At 37.3% G+C, this 21765-nt stretch overlaps 1 protein-coding gene and 1 pseudogene across 5 annotated transcripts in view; one reads left to right on the plus strand and one right to left on the minus strand.

The window, feature by feature from the left end:
- The window catches only part of EYA3 (EYA transcriptional coactivator and phosphatase 3), a 96233-nt gene that overhangs the window by 29863 nt on the left and 44605 nt on the right, over positions 1-21765 (minus strand). For 4 of the 5 annotated variants that reach the window (XR_008557055.1, XM_028155205.2, XM_054721289.1 and 1 more), the window contains exons 5-8: positions 19325-19391; positions 14810-14946; positions 7798-7935; positions 2167-2252 (exon numbers count right to left, since the gene is read on the minus strand). Coding sequence is in view for 4 of the 5 variants with exons in the window: in XM_028155205.2 (XP_028011006.1) it covers positions 2167-2252; positions 7798-7935; positions 14810-14946; positions 19325-19391 (428 nt within the window). In the remaining variant the exon portion in view is untranslated. The remainder of the gene's footprint in view (positions 1-2166; positions 2253-7797; positions 7936-14809; positions 14947-19324; positions 19392-21765) is intronic. The other variant, XM_008147995.3, reaches the window with a different exon arrangement.
- The window catches only part of LOC103291883 (60S ribosomal protein L15-like), a 34085-nt pseudogene continuing 19746 nt past the window's right edge, over positions 7427-21765 (plus strand).

The following is a 21765-nucleotide window of genomic DNA, read 5'->3' on the forward strand; positions in this document are numbered from 1 at the left end:
TATAGAGAGTAAGTCATACTAGCTGTACTCAAGGGAGTTAAAAATTTAAAAGGAGCTAAGAAAAAAACATTTCCAACAAATTAGCAATAAATTATATGTCAAATGAGTGAAACACAGAGGAAGACAAGTATCACAGAAGATTGTGGTTAGAGTGTTTACTGAGATAAGTAGGCTGAGGGAATAAATACAAGAATAGGCTCTGAAAGATTTTATTAAGGAGCCAGAGATGTTCAGTCTGGTTGAAAGGATCTCTTTAGGCTTGAATGACTGGTTAAGGAATATGACATGGATTGTTTAGCCAATGGTAATTCGCTTAGCAGGAAATGGGGATTACCAAATTCAAACCAACAAGTAAACACACAGAAAGATAATGAGCAGGTGAGTTTAGGATAAAGAGTGACATTTAGAGAAAAGTAATCAGATGTTGTTTAGAAAATGGACAAACACAGCAAAAAATGAGAGATGAAAAGTTAAATACAGTAATTCAGGATTAAGGGGCTGGAGGACAAAACGTGGGAAATGATAGCAAAAGTGAAAAAGAAAGAATTCCAGAAAAAGCTGGATTAGGGATAAGTGAGGAAAAAATATTGTTGACTGGTCTGGCCTAGGTTTATTAAAAATGGTCTCATTAACAAGAATTGAGAAGTCCTGCCGAAACCGGTTTGGCTCAGTGGATAGATAGAGCGTCAGCCTGCGGACTAAAAGGTCCCAGGTTCGATTCCGGTCAAGGGCATGTACCTTGGTTTCGGGCACATCCCCAGTGGGGGGTGTGCAGGAGGCAGCTGATGGATGTTTCTCTCTCATCGATGTTTCTAACTCTCTATCCCTCTCCCTTCCTCTCTGTAAAAAATCAATAAAATATATTAAAAAAAAAAAAAAAGAATTGAGAAGTCCTAAAGAAAAGTGGTCTTACTGTTGGAGAACAGGTGACAGAAAAAAGGGAAGAATGAAAGGTTGTTTTTATATATGGTGAACTTAAGGAAATAGCAGGACATTTAAAAAAAAGTCCACTAATAAGCAGAAAGCCTGTAGATACCATAAGGTTATGACTAGAATCTTTATTTCAGAGGTAGTAAATGGATATAGTGAAAGTGATTAAACATTCCTGGGGATGGAAAACTAAATACAGACTGTCCCTGATACAAAAAAAGCTAAGAAAGGAAGAGAGATAGATGTACCCTGAAGAGTGCCAGGTACATCTTATCCCTAATAGGAGGAACTCAATAAATATTTGTGGATTAAAAGATGAACAAATGCAGGAACAAACATAAAAAAATGAACCAGAATAGTTGTATGTTAAATGCAGCCAGAAAAAAAAGATCTATGGATACAATGGTTGATAATATTAATTGCTGCAGAGAAACAACAAACAAAACATAAACAATAAAGGCACTGAAGACATTACCAGTGATCCAATATAAAATGTTAACAGAACAATGATACAAATCAGACCACAGCCCTGGCCAGTTTTTCTCAGTGGATAGAGCATTGGCCTGTGGACCCAAGGGTTTTGGGTTCAATTCCTGGTCAAGTGCATGTACCTTGGTTGCATGTTCCCCAGCCCTGGCAGGCAACCAATGGATGTGTCTCTCTCATGTCGATGTGTATCTCTCTCTCTCACTCTCTTTCTCACCATCTCCTCCCTCCCTTCCACTCTCTCTAGAAATAATTGGAAAAAATATCCTTAGATGAGAATTAAAAACCAACCAACCAACCTACCACAAAGAATTCACAAAAGAATGAGTAGCTAAATAAAAGTGGAAGCAACATTTATTCATTCCACAAATACTTATTATGTGCCTTTACTGTGAATGCCAGGCATTTTTATGAACTCTAGAAATATGTAAGTGAACAAAATAAGAGAAATAAATCCCTACCCTAGTAGAGCTTACATTCTAAAAGGGGCAGGGTAGCAGGTAGAGACACACACAATAGAAAAAGGGAGCAGATAGAACCATATCATTGAGAGGCTTAGCAGAGAAATGAGAGAAACTGGATGGTGGCCTGAGAAACCATCCAGGATACTGGTTCTCAGGGCTTTCAGAGAAGGGTCTCTCCACACCACATACCGGTTGTTTTTTAGATTGGCAAACTGACAATGAAAAGAAGAGGAGGAGCTAGCTAGATGAACCCTATCAAATAGGATAATCAAAAGTAGCACTGTACCTGGTTTGAGATGCTGGAAACTGCTGCTGCTGGAATATTGGCAATTGTAGATGAAGTGGATATCAGGCTGGCATTTGTGCTTGAAGCTATAGGATTGAGAATTTTAAGAGATATTAAAGATATTATGTGAAAAGCTAGAAGAAATTTAAAACATACTGTATCTTAAATAAACAGGTCTCCAAGGATATAAAGAACATTAGCAAAGGAAGCAAATACTAGTTTTCCTCTTTAACATCCTATACCATAACTGAGAATTGATTAAACAGTTCAAATATTTTTCTGTTTTGACTTGGGTCTTCAACTATTCCTAGAAGGATACATATTCTAGTACAATGCACTGGTTCATACTAATGATACCAATAAAGTCAGAAGCCAAACCAAATGACTATAGTCCCATCTTTTCTGGCATTGGAAATGACTTACCTGTAACGTGGTCTATTGACTATCTATCAGTAGAAATAACAAGAGATCTGGTAAATCCACATGTAAATCCTACACTACTAGTATAGTATTTATTGTCACTTGCCCCAAATTATGCCTTTCCTGATGCAGCATAATTACTCTGAGAAATGGTCCTCCAAATTCAAAGGTACTTGAAGTTGCTTATTGGGCACTACTCAAAGGAATTATTGTGATCAACAAACACAATGATCTGGCATTTAATGATTTTCTGGAAAAATTCAGAAAATATTAAGTAATATCTGGCCAGGCAAAAATGTACCCTATAAGTTAATTAGACTGCCTATCTTGAGATAAGGAATTTGGGTTAAGTTTTTCATGCCTTTCTATCACAGATTTCATTAGGATTTTAATCAAACCCTCAGTGACTAACTAATATTTGCCACAGAAACTTTTTTTCAGGCGTACAATGTATCTGAGATTGAGGTAATGGTCCTTAGTTCCTCTCACTTACTTATCATAAGCACACTTAAGCCTGGTTCCCATTGCAGTCACAAACACCATAGGGTTCAACATCAGGTAAACCTGACTAACTACCTACCCCATTAGCAACAAAGTCCTCTATAGGGAAAGTTAATAGGAAAATTTCCATTAAGAATAGGGCAAGTAAAGAAATGCAGCAGAATTTGCAAGTACTGGTCATAATCAAAGGACATTTTTTATCCCTTTCCTTAAGGAAACTCTGCTTAGGAGAAAATCTAGAAGAGATTAAGGTAAATTAGATATAAACAACAGTTAATGCTGCAATGCCAGCTTTCAGATGAAGAACCTGGACAAAGAAGAATTAAAGTAATTTGTCCACAGTCATGGAGCTAGTGGTAGATATTAAGATGATAAAAATGGGATCTCCCAATTCTTCGTCAGTTGCAGATTTAAAAACAAAAGCAGTAGTAATAAGATATGCAATAAAAGGTACAAATTTAGAGGATCAAGTAAAACTCAAGTGATAACTCCTATTCATATATATCTAAAGGCTTTTAGCTCTCCAAATGCCAATGGCATAGCCAACTGTTTTTGGGTAAGTCTCCACCCGTTTTGACAATGGAGCTGTGAACTCATAGAAAGACAAAGCATCTAAGAACCATGCCCCCCCCCCCCCCCCCCGCACCCTCCCTTAGAAGTCTAATTAGAGAGCTCTAACCAGAAGACTTTGGTTATAGAACTGTGAGAAGCAGCGTTGAATTAGTGACATTGCCCCAAAGCTGGAGGGTTAATGGCACATCAAAGTTGCTGCAAGATTTAGTTTCTATCCACCCCTTTAATTTTATATACGTTTCTCCACCACCCTTGTTCACCCTGGCCTTTTCATGTTACTCAAAACAAGAGAGGATCTCTGCCTGGATTGTTCTCCCTGGCCTGTCCCTCTCCTCCTCCCAGCATGATAGCTCCTCCTTCTCAGAGAGACTCTCTCTGACCCTTCTATTGAAACTAACTCTTTTCTTGTTTTCCCAATCATAGCAACCTATTCTTTATTCCTTTCAGAGCACTTTTCAAAAATCTATTTATTTACTTGCCTGTTTTCTATCTCCTCGACTAGTCTGTAAGCTCCATGAAGACAGAATCTTAAGATATTCATTAATTCCAATATCTAGCAAAGTGGTCTACAGTAAGTGATACTCAGTAAGTAGTTGTGGGATTCATTTATATCTTGTATTGTATACACGTGTAACTTGTAGAATTCATGTATAGTATGTCAAGGTCATCAAAAACAAGGAAAGTCTGAAAAACTGCATAATCAAGAGAAACCTAAGGAGACATGACAAGTAAAGAAAATGTGGAATACTGGATGGGATTCTAGAACAGAAAAAGGGTGTCAGGTAAAAACTAAGGAAATCTGAATAAATATGGACTTAATTAGTAATAATACACTAATATTGGTTTATTAATTGCAACAAATGTTCCATTCTAATGTAAGATATTAATAATAGGGGAAACTATGTACAAGGTGGGGGGATAAATATAACTCTCTATACCATGTACTCAATTTTTCTATAAATTTAAGACTATTCTAAAAAATAAAATCTATAAAAAAACAAATCTGGTCAACGAAAGACTATTACGTATTACCAACAACATCAAAGCCCAAAGACCTTCATTAAAAGTCAAGATTGAGTTAAAATTAAATTTGAAATTTCTGTAATTAATTTTGCCACTTGAATATTAATCATTTAAACCATCTCAACTGAAGAATATAACCAGATATTGGGCCATATAACAAACAGTGTAAGAAAAAAATGAATATAAAAAAAGCCAGACCTACTTAATCAAAGGGTTTTCATAAACACTGAGGTATAAAAAAAGGTTTTGATCAGAGCTGATGAAGCCAGAGAGTAATTGGGTTTTTGAGATCATTTCACTAACTTCCCAAAGGAAGAAGGGCTGCTGTCAAGGATAGAATGCTTTGGGTAGAATGAGGAGATATTGTTGCTGTTTTGACCATTAAAAAAAAAAAAATTGCCCTAGCTGGTTTGGCTCAGTGGATAGAGCATCAGCTTGTGGACCAAAGGGTCCTGGGTTCAATTTGGTCAAGGGCAGGTACCTTGGGTTGCAGGCTCCTCCCCGACCGGGCCCTGGTCAGGGCTTGTGCAGAAGGCAACCAATTGATGTGTTTCTCTCATATTGATGTTTCTCTCTGTCTTCCCCCTCTCTCTTCCACTCTCCCTAAAAATCAATGGAAAAATATCCTTAGGTGAGGATTAACAAACAAACAAAAAATCAATACAATGCTCCTTGCTTGTATTCTGTGGAATGGCTGGGTAGTCACATAGTGGGGAGGAAGAAGCCTGGACAGCTAACACTAATTGTCCATGCTAAAGGAAATGAAAAGTGGGGGTGAGGAGAGTGAGTGGAGAACCCAGGTCATTTAAATGTTCCAATACCCATATTTCATTTTAGCCCATTGTTCCAACTTATTTTCAACCATTTATTTTTCTTCAAAATAAGTGACAAAAAAACCCCAATAAAGTTAATGATAAACTACTTTTTTTTTAATTAAAAATTTTTTTTGCCCCAGCCAGTTTTGCTCAGTAGTTAGATCACCTGCCCATGGACTGAAGAGTACTGGGTTTGATTTTGATTAAAGGCACATATCTGGGTTGCAGGCTTGATCCCTGGCCCCAATAGGGACACATGTGGGAGGCAACCAATTGATGAGTCTCTCTCACATCAATGTTCTCTCTCTCTTTTCCCTCCTTCTTTCCTTCCACTCTCTCTAAAAAATCAATTGGAAAAATACCCTCAGGTGAGGATTAAAAAATAAAATAATTTTTTTCAATTATAGTTGACATTCAATTTGGTGAACTTCTGCCTTAATTTCTGTGCGAAAGTTCTTATGAATAATACAATGGACCAATAAGTTAACCAGAAAAAGGGATGAAAAATAAATTTAGATATTTGCCACTACAGGTTCTTAATTATGGGAGGATTGATATTGATACCATGACTTCAATATTAAATATCATATATTTTCAATCATAAATCACTCATGCTCTGTGGTCAGACTGCCCAGCTAACACACTCACTTTATTATTTACTAACATTGTGACCTTTGACAAGCCACTTTGCTTTTTCTGTGTCTTTTGTTCACCTTCTTTACAATGAAATAGTACTTCCCTCAAAGTATATTGTGAAGATTACATGATTAACACCTATCTATTGTTTAAAACAATGCTAAAAACATAGTAAGCATTTAATAAACACCAGCAATAAACACTTAGCAAAATGTGTGGAAATCAAGTTAATCTATGAAAAGGGGGGGAAATGTACTTACAGATAAGTTAGGATAGTGGTTAATGGAATTTAAAGGATATTTTCATGACCCCTTTAAAGCAATGCGTTCTAAAAGACCTCCAAAGGTGGTTCCTCTTTTTAAAAAAAGAGGGATAAGAAGCATAGCTATTAGGTTCCTCAAACTTAAGATACAACTATGGAGAAGTTCTACACCTTGGGAGAGGGTTAGTAATATATAAAAAAAAAAAGAGTACCCCCTGCTTTTCTTTCACGACCGTGGTGTAGTCATCAGGGATATACCCCTTTAGAGGGACTTGACAACTAGATTTATCTAGTTGGACCCAAAAGGCCTACCAACCTAGAGAATACTTCATAAAAATCAAAAGGGATAGACGGGAAGACAGACAAAGTCATGCTCTTTGAGTTTTTCCCTCTGGTTTGTTCTCAGTTCAGACAGAAAGAAGGGGGAGGGGACAAAGAAAGAAAAAAAAAATCAGTAAGAGGAGACTTCGTAAATAATAGAGGGTAAAGGTAGCTCAGAACAATGTCTTAGAATGTAGTGACCGGTTCTGTTCTCAATGGGCCAAGCAGAAGTAGTTCTCAATCATTTAATTGAAAATAGTTAAAACTAAAAGTCAAAATATTTTAAAATAATCTACACCAAAACATTTTTCATCATCAAAGTTTGTATTTTAAGAGTACCTCAGACCAGTTTTTACCCGTTTTATAAGGAATAATATTTAAAAGCTGGGAGAAATCAGGAGAAAGGAGGCAGATGAGAAGCAAGGTACATGGACATTAATTCCCAATCTGAATCATTGATAAATTGCATGCATTTGATTTGGATGGGTTGGGAATTAATTCGATAGTGCCTTTTGAGTTTCTTTGTCCTCGTTCCTAATAGTCCTACATACTTCTAACCTTTTAGAGCAAGAATTTGGGAAGGCAGAGATGTTTAATGCTATGCTTTTCATCATGAAATAGAAACAACTTTTTGAGCAAAAAAAAACCAAAAAACCCTCTCACTAAGAAGTGATTGTAAATGGTATGATAAAACCACAGCAGAAGAGCGGCACACATCTCACAAAGCAGCACTCATCTCACAATCCACTCTATTTGGACTTTATATGAAAGTCAGTAAAGTTCTAACCATAGAGTCTTCTGCTTATTTATAGGACAAAATGCCACTGAGAACAGACTGGTTTTCTGAACACCAACATGCAAAAGGGAAGGCTTCAATTCCACTGAGCAGTTCACATGAAAAGGTTAAACTACTTACAAACCATGCTCCTAGGTTCTGGTTTGCCTAACACAAAAAGCATGCACAATGGCACCCCCTTTTCTTTTAGAAGACAGAGCTCCTATTACCCTGGAGATACAGGTAGATTAAAAACAAAAACCAACAATAATAAAACATACACACACAAAACCATGCCTATTTACCTTGAATGGGATAAGAATAATGTGCTGGGCTTGGCTGGCTTGTGGTTAACCCTGTAGTGCAGGTAAGAACACTGTGTTGACTTGGAGATGGAGTCTGAATTAAACCACTTTCAGGTTTCATACCTGGCCACAATGCACCTGAATCAGATAAATTGGACCAATTACAAACAATACACTGGGACTAGGGAGCATGGTTATGCTTTTAAATATCAGCCAGTAGTTTAAAATCTAAATCTTAAAAGAAAATAAATTTGCTTGTAAGAGAAAATTATTGATTCTCCCACTTACAATGTACCACAAGCAAATACAATTTCAAAGAACTAGGGAGTGGGGCCATGGAAACAAAAATCTTGTCAAGACCCCAATAATTATATATATATATATTTTCATTTCAGCGATTGGGGGAAATTGATCAGGGTTAAAAAAAAAAAAGAAAAAAAAAAAGCTACTGACACCCAACCAGAGTATTTGATGTAAAGTGTGTGATGTCCATGTACAGCAATAAATCATTTATCTGCATTGTCAAAGTGGGAGACATTCCACATAAGTTTAAAATTCACTTACCCATTAAAAAAGCACCAAATTTTTCTAAAATGTATTAAATACTTTTCTGCCTTTCTTCTGATTAAGAAAGACACCATCTGCTTATTTTTATAAATTAAAAACATTACCAAAATATGTAACTTAGAAAAAACAAAGTCATATGTAATCCCATCATCCAGATTTAACCACTATTAACTTTGCAGAAAAGTCACTCAGGTTTCTTCTATGTACTTACTAATCTTTTTTCTTCTTTTTAATAAAAATTTAAAAGGTGTTATACACACTGTTCATAATTTGCTTTTATACATACCTCTAAGAGACATTGATTCATGTCAGAACATATAAATCTATCTCATACTGATAAACATCATAGCTATTCATTTTTATCACAATGCTCCTGAGTGACAATCTTTCTAATATATTTATCTCTCTTCCTGCCTTCTTGACAGGAAGGAAATAGTGAGCATACCTTTCAATTTTTATCATAAGAGTTATTTCTACAAAGATAAATATTGTGCTGTGATATATATACATATATATATGTGTATATATATATATATATATATATATATATATATATTACAGAAACAGATTATTGTGATATGTGAAGACATTTGCTTAGTACTAAATAGAATTCAATTATGGTTCTATAATTTTAGATACTTGTATCACTGTTTTTTCTCTGTGATCTTTCACTTCTTGACAATCTCCTATCTCTGATTGTATCTATCTCCCTTTTCATTGGTAGTAAACTAGGAAACCATACACAAAGCTTTGCTTCTACATGAGAGCCCAAGGATGTCCTTTATTGAGTTGTTTTTGTGATAATTTTGGCTATGCAAAAGTCTATTTATAAAAAAACGTATTGTCTGGTTATTCATTGTGTTCTGAATAGCTACAGTTGCTGGATCAGTGTAGTTGAAGCTGAGAATTTGGTTCAAGAAGGTTCATCAATCAAATACATTCCAGGTAAGAAGTCAATACCAACGTCAGCCACAGTTTCAAATTCAACATTAACTCATTTCATTTACTCCTCATCTGATAAAGAATTTATAGAAATATAATGCTTTAATAATAAGAACCTCTGCTTCACCAGGGCACTGAGATATCTTAGTGCAACTCGGATCTGTAAAATTTGTTGAAAAGTAAATATTAAGAATAGTATAGGGAGATGTAAAAATCTTAAAAGGTTGACAGTGGGACATGGTAATTGCCTTGGCCCAAACTCGAAGCATTAAAAAAACAAAAAGCCATGTTATTTTCTTACCTATTAAACACATAAAATGATTTATTTGAGGAGATTGAAGAATATAAACATCTCTAGCATGAATTAGGAGAACTGCTCCCGCACCCTCCAGTTCAAGATCATTTAAAAAATCTTGTCCAGGTTAGCCACAGCTAAAGTTCTTGCTATATCTAATTTTCAATAAAGAATATTATTTTTAAAACATTTATTATATGAAATTTGGATACTAGTGCCATGATTCATAATTTCTAGTAAACAAATTGCTATTTCAACATCATAATAACTTTCAGATTTATTGTAATCAATGTGTTTTTTCTACATGGGTTCTGAACTAAAGGTGTTGGATTTGTGAACATTTTTATAATTATACTGTAGTAAAATCCTACCTTATTAGTAAAAATATTAACTGAGAATGTTTTGCTAGCCTCATTATTTTGTATTTTTAAAGTTTTAAAATGTAAAATGCCTATAAACTGGTTCTTTTTATAAGGTTAAAAATTAGGGCAAAATGTCCAAGATAAGGGAATAGTTTTGAATGTTTTTGACCAGAAACATGAAGTACTTATACGTAATTATTTTATGAAGAGTAGAGGAATAAAAGACAATGTGGATACCGCTGCCAGCATTACTGTAACCCTGTGTTTAAGCATATAAGCATCTTCCTTCAAAAGCACCCTTCCGAGAATTCCAAGTAATAGTAGTATGATTTAACCATAGAGCATCACTGCCAATAGCAAATGATGAAACAAAATCTTGGTTTCCTGACCACTAGCCCACTGCTGTATGCCTACAACTACAAAGTCTCTCAAGTCATTTTAAGCACAAAAAGACTGATGTGGGGCATCAGCCGGGTCTAACAATGGGAAAGGAAGTCTGTCTCTGAGTGCCATCCTCCTGCTGCCCCACACTGGGGTCTTATTGTAAACTTTACCCAAGTCTCTGAGCACAAATATGTGTCACTATGAGTTAATCAATAACGAAACTAACCTGAGCAGTTCAGTTTATCGTAACACATATCAAAGTAGTGGATTTTTAGAGATTAGTTTGGTTAGGAATTGAAGTACGTGTTAATGCGAGGAAAAAAAATCACATGGAAGACTATTTTGATTTGCTGATTTAATAGTTCACTGGGATGAGCTATTATAAATGCCAAGTAATTTAACCTCAGTACTTATCCTAATTATAAAATATGTACATTATATTATAGAAAATTAGGAAAATATAGAGCGTAAGGAAAAATTCATATAGTCTCACCACACACAAAAAATTATAGGCAGTTCTACCTTTGCATGGTTCTGTGGTAACTGAGATCAAATCTGTATAGTGCCTGTACTGGTAAGTTCACATTTTTTCTTCCAAATTAGTCTTTATGTACATACTAGAGGCCCGGCGCATGAATTCGTGCACGGGTAGGATCCCTCTGGGTGGCCTGCAGGGATCCAGCCAAAACTCGCAGTCCAACACTGCCTGCAGATCCTACCTGCTGCTCCCGCTCATCCTGGCCCCACTGTGCCTGACGCGGGCTCGTGCCCAATCAATCAGTCCCGATAAGGAGAGGCTTGTGCTGCCATAGCAGCACTCGCCAGCCATGAACCCTGTCCGGCGCCCTCCCAAGGGGAGTGGCCTGCAGGACTGAGCTGAAACTGGCTCACCGACATCCCCAGAGGGGTCCCAGATTCCGAGAGGGTGCAGACCAGGCTGAGGAACCCCACTGGTACATGATCGGGCTGGGGAGGGACTGTGGAGGGCTCCAGGGCATGTCCAGCCCATCTCGCTCAGTCCTGATCGGCTAGACCCCAGCAGCAAGCAAACCTACTGATTGGAACATCTGCCTCCTGGTGGTCAGTGCACGTCATAGCGAGCGGTTGAGCAGCCTTAGCATATCATTAGCATATTACGCTTTGACTGGTTGTTCAGTTGTTCTTCCATTTGGTCTATTTGCATATTACCCTTTTATTATATAGGATTTAAAAAATATACTAACTGGGGATATTGTGCTAGGGGTCCAGTGCACGAATTCATGTACCTTGAAAGGAACTGTGGGCCAAGAGACTGCAATGGGCACAAGGGTGGGTCTCGGCCCATCCTCTGTGCCCCTGCCGGGCCCCTCACACCATAGCCCCCGTCCCCTCTGCCAGCAGCCCCGCTCCTGCCGCCGGTCCTGCTCCCACATGCTGAGCAGTTGGGGCTGCTCCTGATCGCCCCTCAGGAGCAGGGGGAGGTGGAGAGGCCCTCAGGGGCGATTGGGGCTGGCAGCCACCACTCGCACCCACTGATGGTGCTGAGCGATTGGGGCCAGGGCTGGGCACCGGCAGTGGTGCAAGTGGTGGCTCCGGCACCTGCAGCAAGTGTAAGTGGGGCTGGTGCCGGCAGCAGGTGCAAGTGCCGGGCGGGACTGCGGCATGTGGGCGCAAAGAATTTTCAGTAACCACCAGAGGCTTGCCAATGACAGTAACTGATGCCCGCCATGTTCTGCAATCTGCCGCCTGCTGCTGACGCCCGCCATGTTCCGCGAGTAACCCCTGGTAGTCAGCACACATCACAGCGACCAGTTATTTGGTTGTTCTGCCATTTGGTCTATTTGCATATTAGCCTTTTATTATATAGGATTTTCAATTTTACATGGCAATTTTTTCAATTAATAATAATTTGTTTTCTCAAGATGCTAAATATTCTTTAAGAAAGTGACTTATACCCAACTGGAGTGGCTCAGTAGGTTGAGCATCATCCTGTACACCGAAAGATTGCTGGTTCAATTCCTGATCAGGGCCCATACCTGGGTTGTGGGTTTGATCCCCAGTTGGGGAGCTACAGAAGGCAACCATCCAATTAATGTTTCTCTCTCACATCAATGTTTCTCCCTCTCTTTCTCCCTTCCTTTCTCTATGCATGCCCTTCTGTGAGGATTAAAGAAAAAAAAGAATAATGGCTACACAGTTTTCAATTCTATGGATACACTGCAATTGAACACAAACCTTTGAATATGTATGTTGTATCCAATCTTTTGCTATTATAAATAATGCTGCAATGAATATCATAGGAAAGTTTTGTGGATATCTCTAATTCCATAGGATAAATTTCTCGAAGTGAAATTACTAAGGGAAATGGTATGAACATCCTTAACGCTCTTAATATATGTCAAATATTCATCTCACATTAAAGTTTTTTAAAAGAATTTAGAACAGTAGCAGCTAAGGCAATTTTATATGAGCCCATAGAAAGAAAAGACTTCCCTTTCTTCACACATTCAGGTCTCATTGAAAGTTAAACCTCTCATCCTTTCTGCCATCCCACCACATTTCTACATAGTTCTGAAAAGAGTATGACTACTATGCCTTTACTTTTAAAAATTACTCATAGACTCCTTAGATTTCCTCTAGTCTTTTTTCCTTTCTTCTAGAAGAGGAAATTTTTAAATTTCAAACTCAACTCTGAGACTACCTTTTTTATATAGACCTAAATCAGCAATTTTCAGCCCTTTTCATCTCATGGTTCACATAAACTAGTTGCTAAAATTTTGTTTGAAAATCGCTGACCTAAGCTATGAGCACTCCTGGAGATAAACACACTTGGGTTCAATTCCAATCCTAGGCATTTACTAATTGTATGACCTCACGCTAGTCATTTCACTTAATCCTTCTAAGCCTGTTTCCTTATCTGTAATAATGGCTAATGCTACTACTTATTTCTTCAGACTGTTCAGAGGATTAAATAAGACAAAGTGTAAAATACTTACTCTTTTCATACTGCTTAGTATAGTAAGCACTCAATATATATTAGACAATATTATTACAATGAAATTTTCTGAAGCCAGTTTACACTTGAAATAAAATAACAGATTGGCTAACCTAGTTCTAGTGCTAACAATCAATACTAAAGTGACAGAATTTCTGAAATCTTCACAAGAAGAAAGAAATAAAGTGTTCTATATTTGAGTGAACACATTAAAAAAAGCCATGCTAAAACATAGGAAAATGTCTTAAAAAGAGTCACTTTAAAAAATATTTCACACATCGCTTCGTAATGTCCTTTATAAATTATGAGAATATGCTATACATATCATTCACATTACCCCAATCTACATCTCCCTCCAGTAAGTCTCATATATAACTTAAAGTCAAATTAAACCAGTGATTACTTCTCTCTAAATTAGAGAATTTATAAAACAAGTTTTCCTCACCCCCAAATAGTAAATATTACTTCACAATATAAACACTATTTTCTTCAAGTTTTTAACAAGGATTAATCTATTTTACAGAATTTTCTTTACTACAGGGAAAATGCAGCGTTCACAAAAGACACCATAATATCTAGGACCTACATGCACATGGCACTATGTTAGGTATTCCATAACCTGAATCCAGAGGTATAATAGAAGTTTTATTTAACAATGAACAACAAGAATGACCCACTGTTGTTCAAAAATACCATAAAGGACGTAGGACTTGCTAATAATAAATTTAAATCAAAACAGAGAATTAAGCCACAAAACACAGAATCAACCACACTAATATATCTATCAATTTACATACACAGAAAAAAATTAATGCAGATATCAGGTGTGCAAAGAATCTCAAACTCTCTTCTTAGTAAATCATTCTAATTTATAGTTCATGTCCAAGATGCCTAAAACCAAAGAACAAAATTTTCTATGCATATAAGGTTATACAAAATTGGGGATTTCCTCAACTATAAGGCATATTCTATGAGGATATTTAGATTGCCTGGCTTTAGCAAACCAGTCACCTCAAAATACATTTATTATGCTTACTTAACCAAGGTACCGTGCTTTATATAAAGTAAAATAAACAGTAATTTCTCAAAGATTTTCCACAAATACTTAAAGAATCCAAGTTTTACAGTTAAGACTTAGTTAGTATCTTGGAAATTTGGTAGCTGACTTTGATAAACAAATGAGTACTGAAAAATTACGATTTTTTCATAATTAATATATAAGTTAACTTATATATTTACAGGAGGCAGTCACTATCATATATCACTTGATATATGATAATTACATAATTCTTTGCACACTTGATACATAATAATTACATGTATCAAATATGCTGTTGGAAAGTAGCAAACCCAACTTCTATTACACCTGTAATTGGGTAGGTGCTCTACAAAGAACCCTTCATCTCTCCACTTCCTGATAAGCTATGCTTGCTTTTTGGGGAATAAAAATCAATATTCTTAGAAACAGCTTAAAATAGGATGCCTTACCAAAAGGAGGTAGTCCATACGTTTGGGTTGCCTGAGGGTAGACAGCATACGGTTGAGACTGCTGTAGTGTCTGGTACTGAGTCTGCCCAGGATAAGCAGTTTCCGAAACAGGAACTGAGAGGATATGTGCATAAGGTCTAGAAAAGTTCAAGAAAACAAAAACTTGCATATGTGATTTATTTTAGTAATGAGAAATAGGAGAAATAGCTAATATCACTAAATGCAAAGAACCAATAATGAGGAGACTAACCTTCCACAAAATGTCTCTCACTGTGGTCAAAAAGTAGAGCTAATATTTCCTTTCCAGGTTCTACTACAACCTACCTAAGAAACAATTTTATGAGAAATTTATAATTTTCAAATATCCTCCCCAAGGTCCAATTACTATGTTAGAAAAATTCATGGTATGCTATATGTATGTCCCTACGTGAAATATAAGGATGGATTAGCCCTAGCTGGTTTGGCTCAGTGGATAGAGCATCGGCCTGCAGACTAAAGGATCCCAGGTTTGAATCCGGCAAAGGGCACATGCCCAGGTTTCAGGCTCGATCCACCCCAGTAGGGGGCATGCAGGAGGCAGCCAATCAATGATTCCCTCTCATCATTGATGTTTCTATCTCTCTCTCCCTCTCCCTTTCTCTCTGAAATCAATAAAAAATATTTTTAAAAAGGATGGATTAAACTTGTTTATGCCCTTATGTCTACATATAGAATAGAACTAAAATAATAGAAAATTGGATAGAACAGGCTTCACAACTGGCTCTTGTTCTTCACCCAGCCCTCTGGGCCAAACTAAAGTTCTTTTAAAAATTATTTTAAAAATATTTTTGTTGATTTCAGAGAGGAAGGGAGAGGGTAAGAGAGATAGAAACATCAATGATGAGAGAGAATCATAGATTGGCTGCCTCCTGCATGCCTCCTACTGGGGATTGATCCTGCAACATGGGCATGTGCCCTTGACTGGAATTGAACCCAGGACCCTTCAGTTCACAGGCCAACACTCTATCCACTGAGCCAAACTGGCTAGGGCCAAACTAAAGTTCTAAGAGGAAAAGTGGGGCTTAGAAAAGAGGGTGAGGCCGGTAGAGAAAAGGCAAGGGAGTAGGAAGGGGACCCAATATTGCCAGATCAAGCCTATACAACAGGAGCCAGATAATAAAATCTGGGAAGTCCCAGAGAGGACTTGTAATTTTTCCACTGATATTTAAGCCAGAGTATACTGCTAGTAAATGGTGTCAACCATCAGGTTTAACTAGGGATTTGAATTCAGCAGTGAAACTTCTGGTAATATACACTAGCTAGATGACCTCACATTCCTTTTTCATTTGTTTGTTTTAATCCTCACCCGAGGATATTTTTCCATTGACTTTTAGAGAGAGTGGAAGAGAGAGGGAAAGACAGAGAGAAATATTGATGTGAGAGAAACACATCAACTGGTTGCCTCCTGCATGAGCCCAGACCAGCGCCCGGGCCAGAGAGGAGCCTACAACAGAGGTACCTGCCCTTGATCAGAATTGAACCTGGGACCCTTCGGTCCACAGGCCGACGCTCTATCCACTGAGCCAAACTGGTTAGGGCTGACCTCACATTTCATTTATGCAATAAGATGATCCCACATTTTATGCACTGAATTTTTAGATAACAGTTATATTATATGGTGAGTTATGCTGCACTTATAAGAACAAGTGTTATATGTACCATGAGTAATAATGATAAAATACTGGAGGGAAGCGTTGTTTCAGAAGGCAAAAAGATTCTTTTCAGGTTTGGAGGAGAAGAAAATGAAGGAAGGCTATAAAGAAGTGGTATGTGAACTGAGCATAAGGATGTACAGGAGTAGGAGAGAAGTGTGTTCTAGGAAAATAGAAAAAGTCCGAAAAAGATACATAGGAAGAAAAGCAAGGGCTTCAGCTTCCAAGAAGCATATATTATATTAAGGGAGGTATATAAAGGGAAGGGAAGTAGCGAGAGAGAGAAAGACAGATAGCCAAGACCTTGAATACCAGGCTAAAAGAGTTCAGACAAATCTGAAACAAGTGGGAGTCACTGAAATTGTTGAGCAGAGTGACAAGATCAGAGTTCCTCCTTAATAAAGATTAATTTGGCATTGCTCTGAAAATGGATTAGAAGAGAGAAAAACGAAATAGAGGTCCAGTTAAAAAAGTTATACAGGAGCTCTGAATTACGATAGAAGGCATATACCAGGCCTGTGTTGCTCAGTGGTTTAACATTAACCCTGAACCTCGAGGTCACTGGTTTGATTCCCAGTCAGGGCACATGCCTGGGTTTCCGGGCTTGATCCCCAGTTGGGGGCATGCAAGAGGCAACCAATCGATGACTCTCATCGATGTTTTTATCTCTCTATCCCTCTCCCTTCCTCTCTCTCAAAATCAATAAAAACATAAAAAAAAAAAAAGATAGTAGGCATAGCTAATAAGGTGTCTGAATATAGCAGGTATACAAATCTTTTTTGAATAAGTAAATGAATTTGGAATATGCAATATATTCCCATCTCAGTGGATTATAAGAGACTGAATATGAAAATTTCTATTCTTAGCCAGATCTGAGACCAAGAAATAATTCAGGTTGTAGCTATTAATCAAATTATATGGGGAATTATTTAAAATCTTAGTGATTAATCTCCAGATATACCCTATTTAATACAGTGTCTTTACAGCTCAAAGTATTTTGTTAACTCCATAATAATCTCAGAGAACAGGTTTAGTTATTTCACAGAAGAAAACCACATGAAAATGACTGGCTCAAGTATGCTATTAGCATTAACACCAGATTAGAATTTGGAAAACTCCTTGAGTTAACTTTTTAATTAGTGTATTTTTTAACTGATGCAAAGGTACAAATGGGCACAAAAAAGGGGGGGAAATGCCAGTTTTCTTTTTACAACAGTCCCACAGGCATCATTGATCTCTGTTACAAATTTCTATGAATCCTGCATTATGTAAGCACACAAGAATATATATCCTCATTTAATAAGCACACTTGTATGTATTTATATATACATAGGCTCACTATCAATGCACAACTGGCAGCTTGGCATACACAATGTTCTGCACCTAATTAGATGATTAATTTGGTGGATTTTAAATGCTGATCTTAACCCCTCGAAGGCTGAAAATGTTGCCTCATAGTGACTTCAATCACTAAAACCTGTCTGACTTCAAGTCCCCTTCTACTCTGAGGATAGTCCTAAGACAAGAAACTGCATAAATAGGTTGAGAAGTCCCAGTATGGGGCTGGCTTGAGCTATTTTTATTGATCTATCAAGGTAAAGGAAACAGAAAATGACTAGAGGTTAATCGGTAATATGCTTTGATCACTATTGTATTTTTCATTTTCAGTGCCTCTTTATTTAGAGCAGGAGTGGGGAATCTTTTTTATGCCAAGGGTTATTTGGATATTTATAACATCATTCACAGGCCATATAAAAATATCACCTTAACAATTAACCTGCTACATTTAGTCAAGCATTTAATTAACTCACCCCTGCCTTGGCAGGGTCAGACCAAAGGATTTCGTAGGCCTTATACAGCCTGCGGGCCGGATGTTTCCCACCCCTGATTTAGAGAGAGCTCCTGGGTAACAGTGATCTATTGCAGGCAACCATCTACATTTTTTTAAGAAATATATTTTTATTGATTTCAGAGAGAAGGGGAGAGAGAGAGAAACATCAACAATGAGAATCATTGATTGGTTGCCTCCTGCACGCCCCCCACTCGGGAGGAGCCTGCAACCCAGGCATGTGCCCTTGACTAGAATTGAACCCGGGACCCTTCAGTCCCCAGGCGGATGCTCTATCCACTGAGCCAAACCAGTTAGGGCCAACCATCTCCTTTTTAAAAGGATATTATAGTCCTGGCTGGTGTGGCTCAGTTGGTTGGAGCATCATCCCATACACCAAAAGGTGGCAGGTTTGATTCCTGGTTAGGGCACATATCGGGGTTGCAGGTTCAATCCTCAGTTGGGGCGCATATGGGAGGCAGATGATCTATCTTTCTCTCCCCTCCTCTAAAATCTATAAAAAGTATAACCTTGGGTAAGGAATGAATGAATGTATGAATAAATAAATAAAAAGATATTACATAGACTCCATATTTGGAGGGAATAAAAAAATTGGAGTAAGGCCCTAGCTAGTTTTGCTCAGTGGATAGAGTGTCAGCCCTCCAACTAAAGGGTCCTGGGTTCGATTCCGGTTAGGGCCACATATCTTGGTTGCAGGTTCAATTCCCGGCCCTAGTCAGGGGAAAGTGCAGGAGGCAACCAATCAATGACACATCAATGTTTCTCTGTCTCTCCCTCTCCCTTTCACTTTCTCTCTCTCTCTAAAAAAAAAAAAAATCAATGGAAAAATATCCTCGAATTAACAACAACAAAAATTGGAATAAGGATTGAGAATGAGAGAGGTGTATCAACTTACTGAGTTAAATATCAAGTTAAATTTTGCAATTAATCTAGAGAAAAAGCATGTAGATTTTGAAATAATTATATTCAACTTACTTTGCAGAATACATTTGTGAGGTATAATCATTGGATGAGCGAGGGATGTAATCGGTACATGTCATTACTGAAAGAAAACCAGGTAAAAAGTTAGAACACTTCAAAAATGAGATGGGAAAATTGTATCTCACTGTATAGTCTTTCAAACTAAATTACAGAATACAGCTTGGACATCAGATATTTAGAAAGACTAGTAGCAAATACCTCACTCTTCTAATAACAGATTTAGAGATTTTCAGACAGTAAAAGCAGCTAGAATGTGAGGGGTATGGAAAAGAGTTGAAGGTTAATAACAACTGATCTTTACCTTCACCCTTCCTGATTTAAAACCACAGAGGGAGCACCCTAAGCTCTTAGCTGTGCCTACAGGCAAACTGAAAAGGCAAGAACCATATCTAGAAAAACACATTATACTTCTTCAGCTTATTCATTATCTGGGTGCTTATTCTCTATTTTGCCATATGACTGACTTGCAGGAAGACAGATTTAGGGGGAAATACCCAATTTTATTAGAAAACTGTTGCTATCACTATGTATAGTCAGCAGCAGGGAAGATGTAAATATGCTTCTATATCACTATTTTTTTCAGTTTTGTGGTTTTAAGGTTTTAAGTTTGGCAAAGCAGAGACAGACCTGAGGAACTCACGTGATGCTCTGATAACCTAGCAAGTAAAGACACTTTCACAGCTAGTGTCCTCTTAACCCTCATGACTTCATCTAGAATAGCTGCTGTGAAGGCTTGGCCCTCGTGATTTCATCTTAAATAAATGCTATAAATATTCAACTCAAGTTGACAGATAGCAAAATCCCATTCATTAGGCACTATTCCAGCTCATGTTGTAGACTGAAACACCATAGAGCTTGTTACAGGCTCCTGAACTGTTCAAGAACTTCTTTCAACATCTATAAAGGAGGTTGCTTTACTATAAATAGGGACTAAGAGTGAACCGACTAAATTTATGTCTAGCTGGGATCCCTGAGTGTCTGACCCAAAAAGGGAACTTTAGTCAAGAGTAGATGAGAGGAATATTCATGCCCAACTGTAAAGACAAATCAACATCTGTGAGTTTATCATAGATCTTGTCCATTGCCATTGTTCAAGGGCTTTAACAATAATGACTAGAAATTTGTAGATCATATTCATTCATAATCATTTTGACAGAAATCTCAATTAGATCTAAAGTTATTACTATCTATCACAAAGAATGTAAGTTCATTTGAATTCTGCATGATAGTTCCTTATGTGCTGGCAAATACTTTCAAAAACATTTCTCTTCCTTTGATTTAAGTTAATTCTAGAAGAGACTGACAAAATATCCTAGGAGATTTAGGCCAATTTTTATTTTTCTAGAGAAAGAATAAGCCTTGATCTTTTCAGAATTTGGGAACTATAAAGGGATTATAAAGAGTCAAGGCATAATCTGCTATTATAGTAGAGGAACAACAATGGAGACAAGGTAAAATCTTGAAGTATATTCTGAAGGTAAAACTAACAGAACATTCTGATGGATTAGTATGTAAGGAATGAAGAAAACAGGGAAAATTTCTAGGTTTTCAGCTTGAGCAACTGGAGGGATAATGAAACCACTTCCTAAGATGGGAAAACCTGGGAAAAGAACAGATTTGATGGAGGCTAAGGGAATAAAAAGCTACCACACATTTTAAGTATGGCTTTCCCTTTTAGAGCAAAGTGGAGATTTCAAACAGGTAGTTGAATACACAAATGAAATCAGGGGAGAAGTTAGACTGGAAATATACTAATGCATGAGAGGATGCAGAAAGAGAAAAGACTAGAAACAAATCCCGAGGGCCCACCAACATTCAGAGTTCAGAGAGCCAAAGAAGGGTCAGCAAAAGAGAAAGGTGGGAGGAAAAGTAGTGAGAAGCAGGATATGAAAAAAGAAATGTCCACTAGAACTAGTACTTGCAGTTACTGAAATGTACTGATGACCCTGACAAGAGCAATTTCATTGGAAGAGTGGGAATAGAAACTAAATTTGAGAGGGTTGAAGAGTGAATGGGAGGTGAGAAACCAAAGGAGGGCAATTCTTCTCAGAGGTTTCAATGAGTCAAGGAACAAAGAGGAGATCTACAACTCGTGGGGGATATGAAGCCAATGGAGGGTTTTGTTTGTATTAAGATGGTAGATACCAGATCATATCTCTTTACTGACAGAAAGGATTAAAAAGAGAAGAAGGACATGATGATATAGGAGTGGTGTTAGGATAACTACAGTACCAAGGTCCTAGGGGAAGGTGAGCAGGGATAGGATATGGAGCACAAATAAAGGCCTTACTTCTGACAGGAAAAAGAATAGTATTTCCATTCTGACAAAAATGATGCAAGAAAACATGAATACAAACACAGGTTGGTTTAAATATTTGGTGGTGGTGGGATAATAAATGAGTTTCCTGTCTCACAGCTTCTAACTGAGAAAGAGT

The sequence above is a fragment of the Eptesicus fuscus genome, chromosome 9, assembly GCF_027574615.1.
Source record: "Eptesicus fuscus isolate TK198812 chromosome 9, DD_ASM_mEF_20220401, whole genome shotgun sequence".
Lineage (NCBI taxonomy): Eukaryota > Metazoa > Chordata > Mammalia > Chiroptera > Vespertilionidae > Eptesicus > Eptesicus fuscus.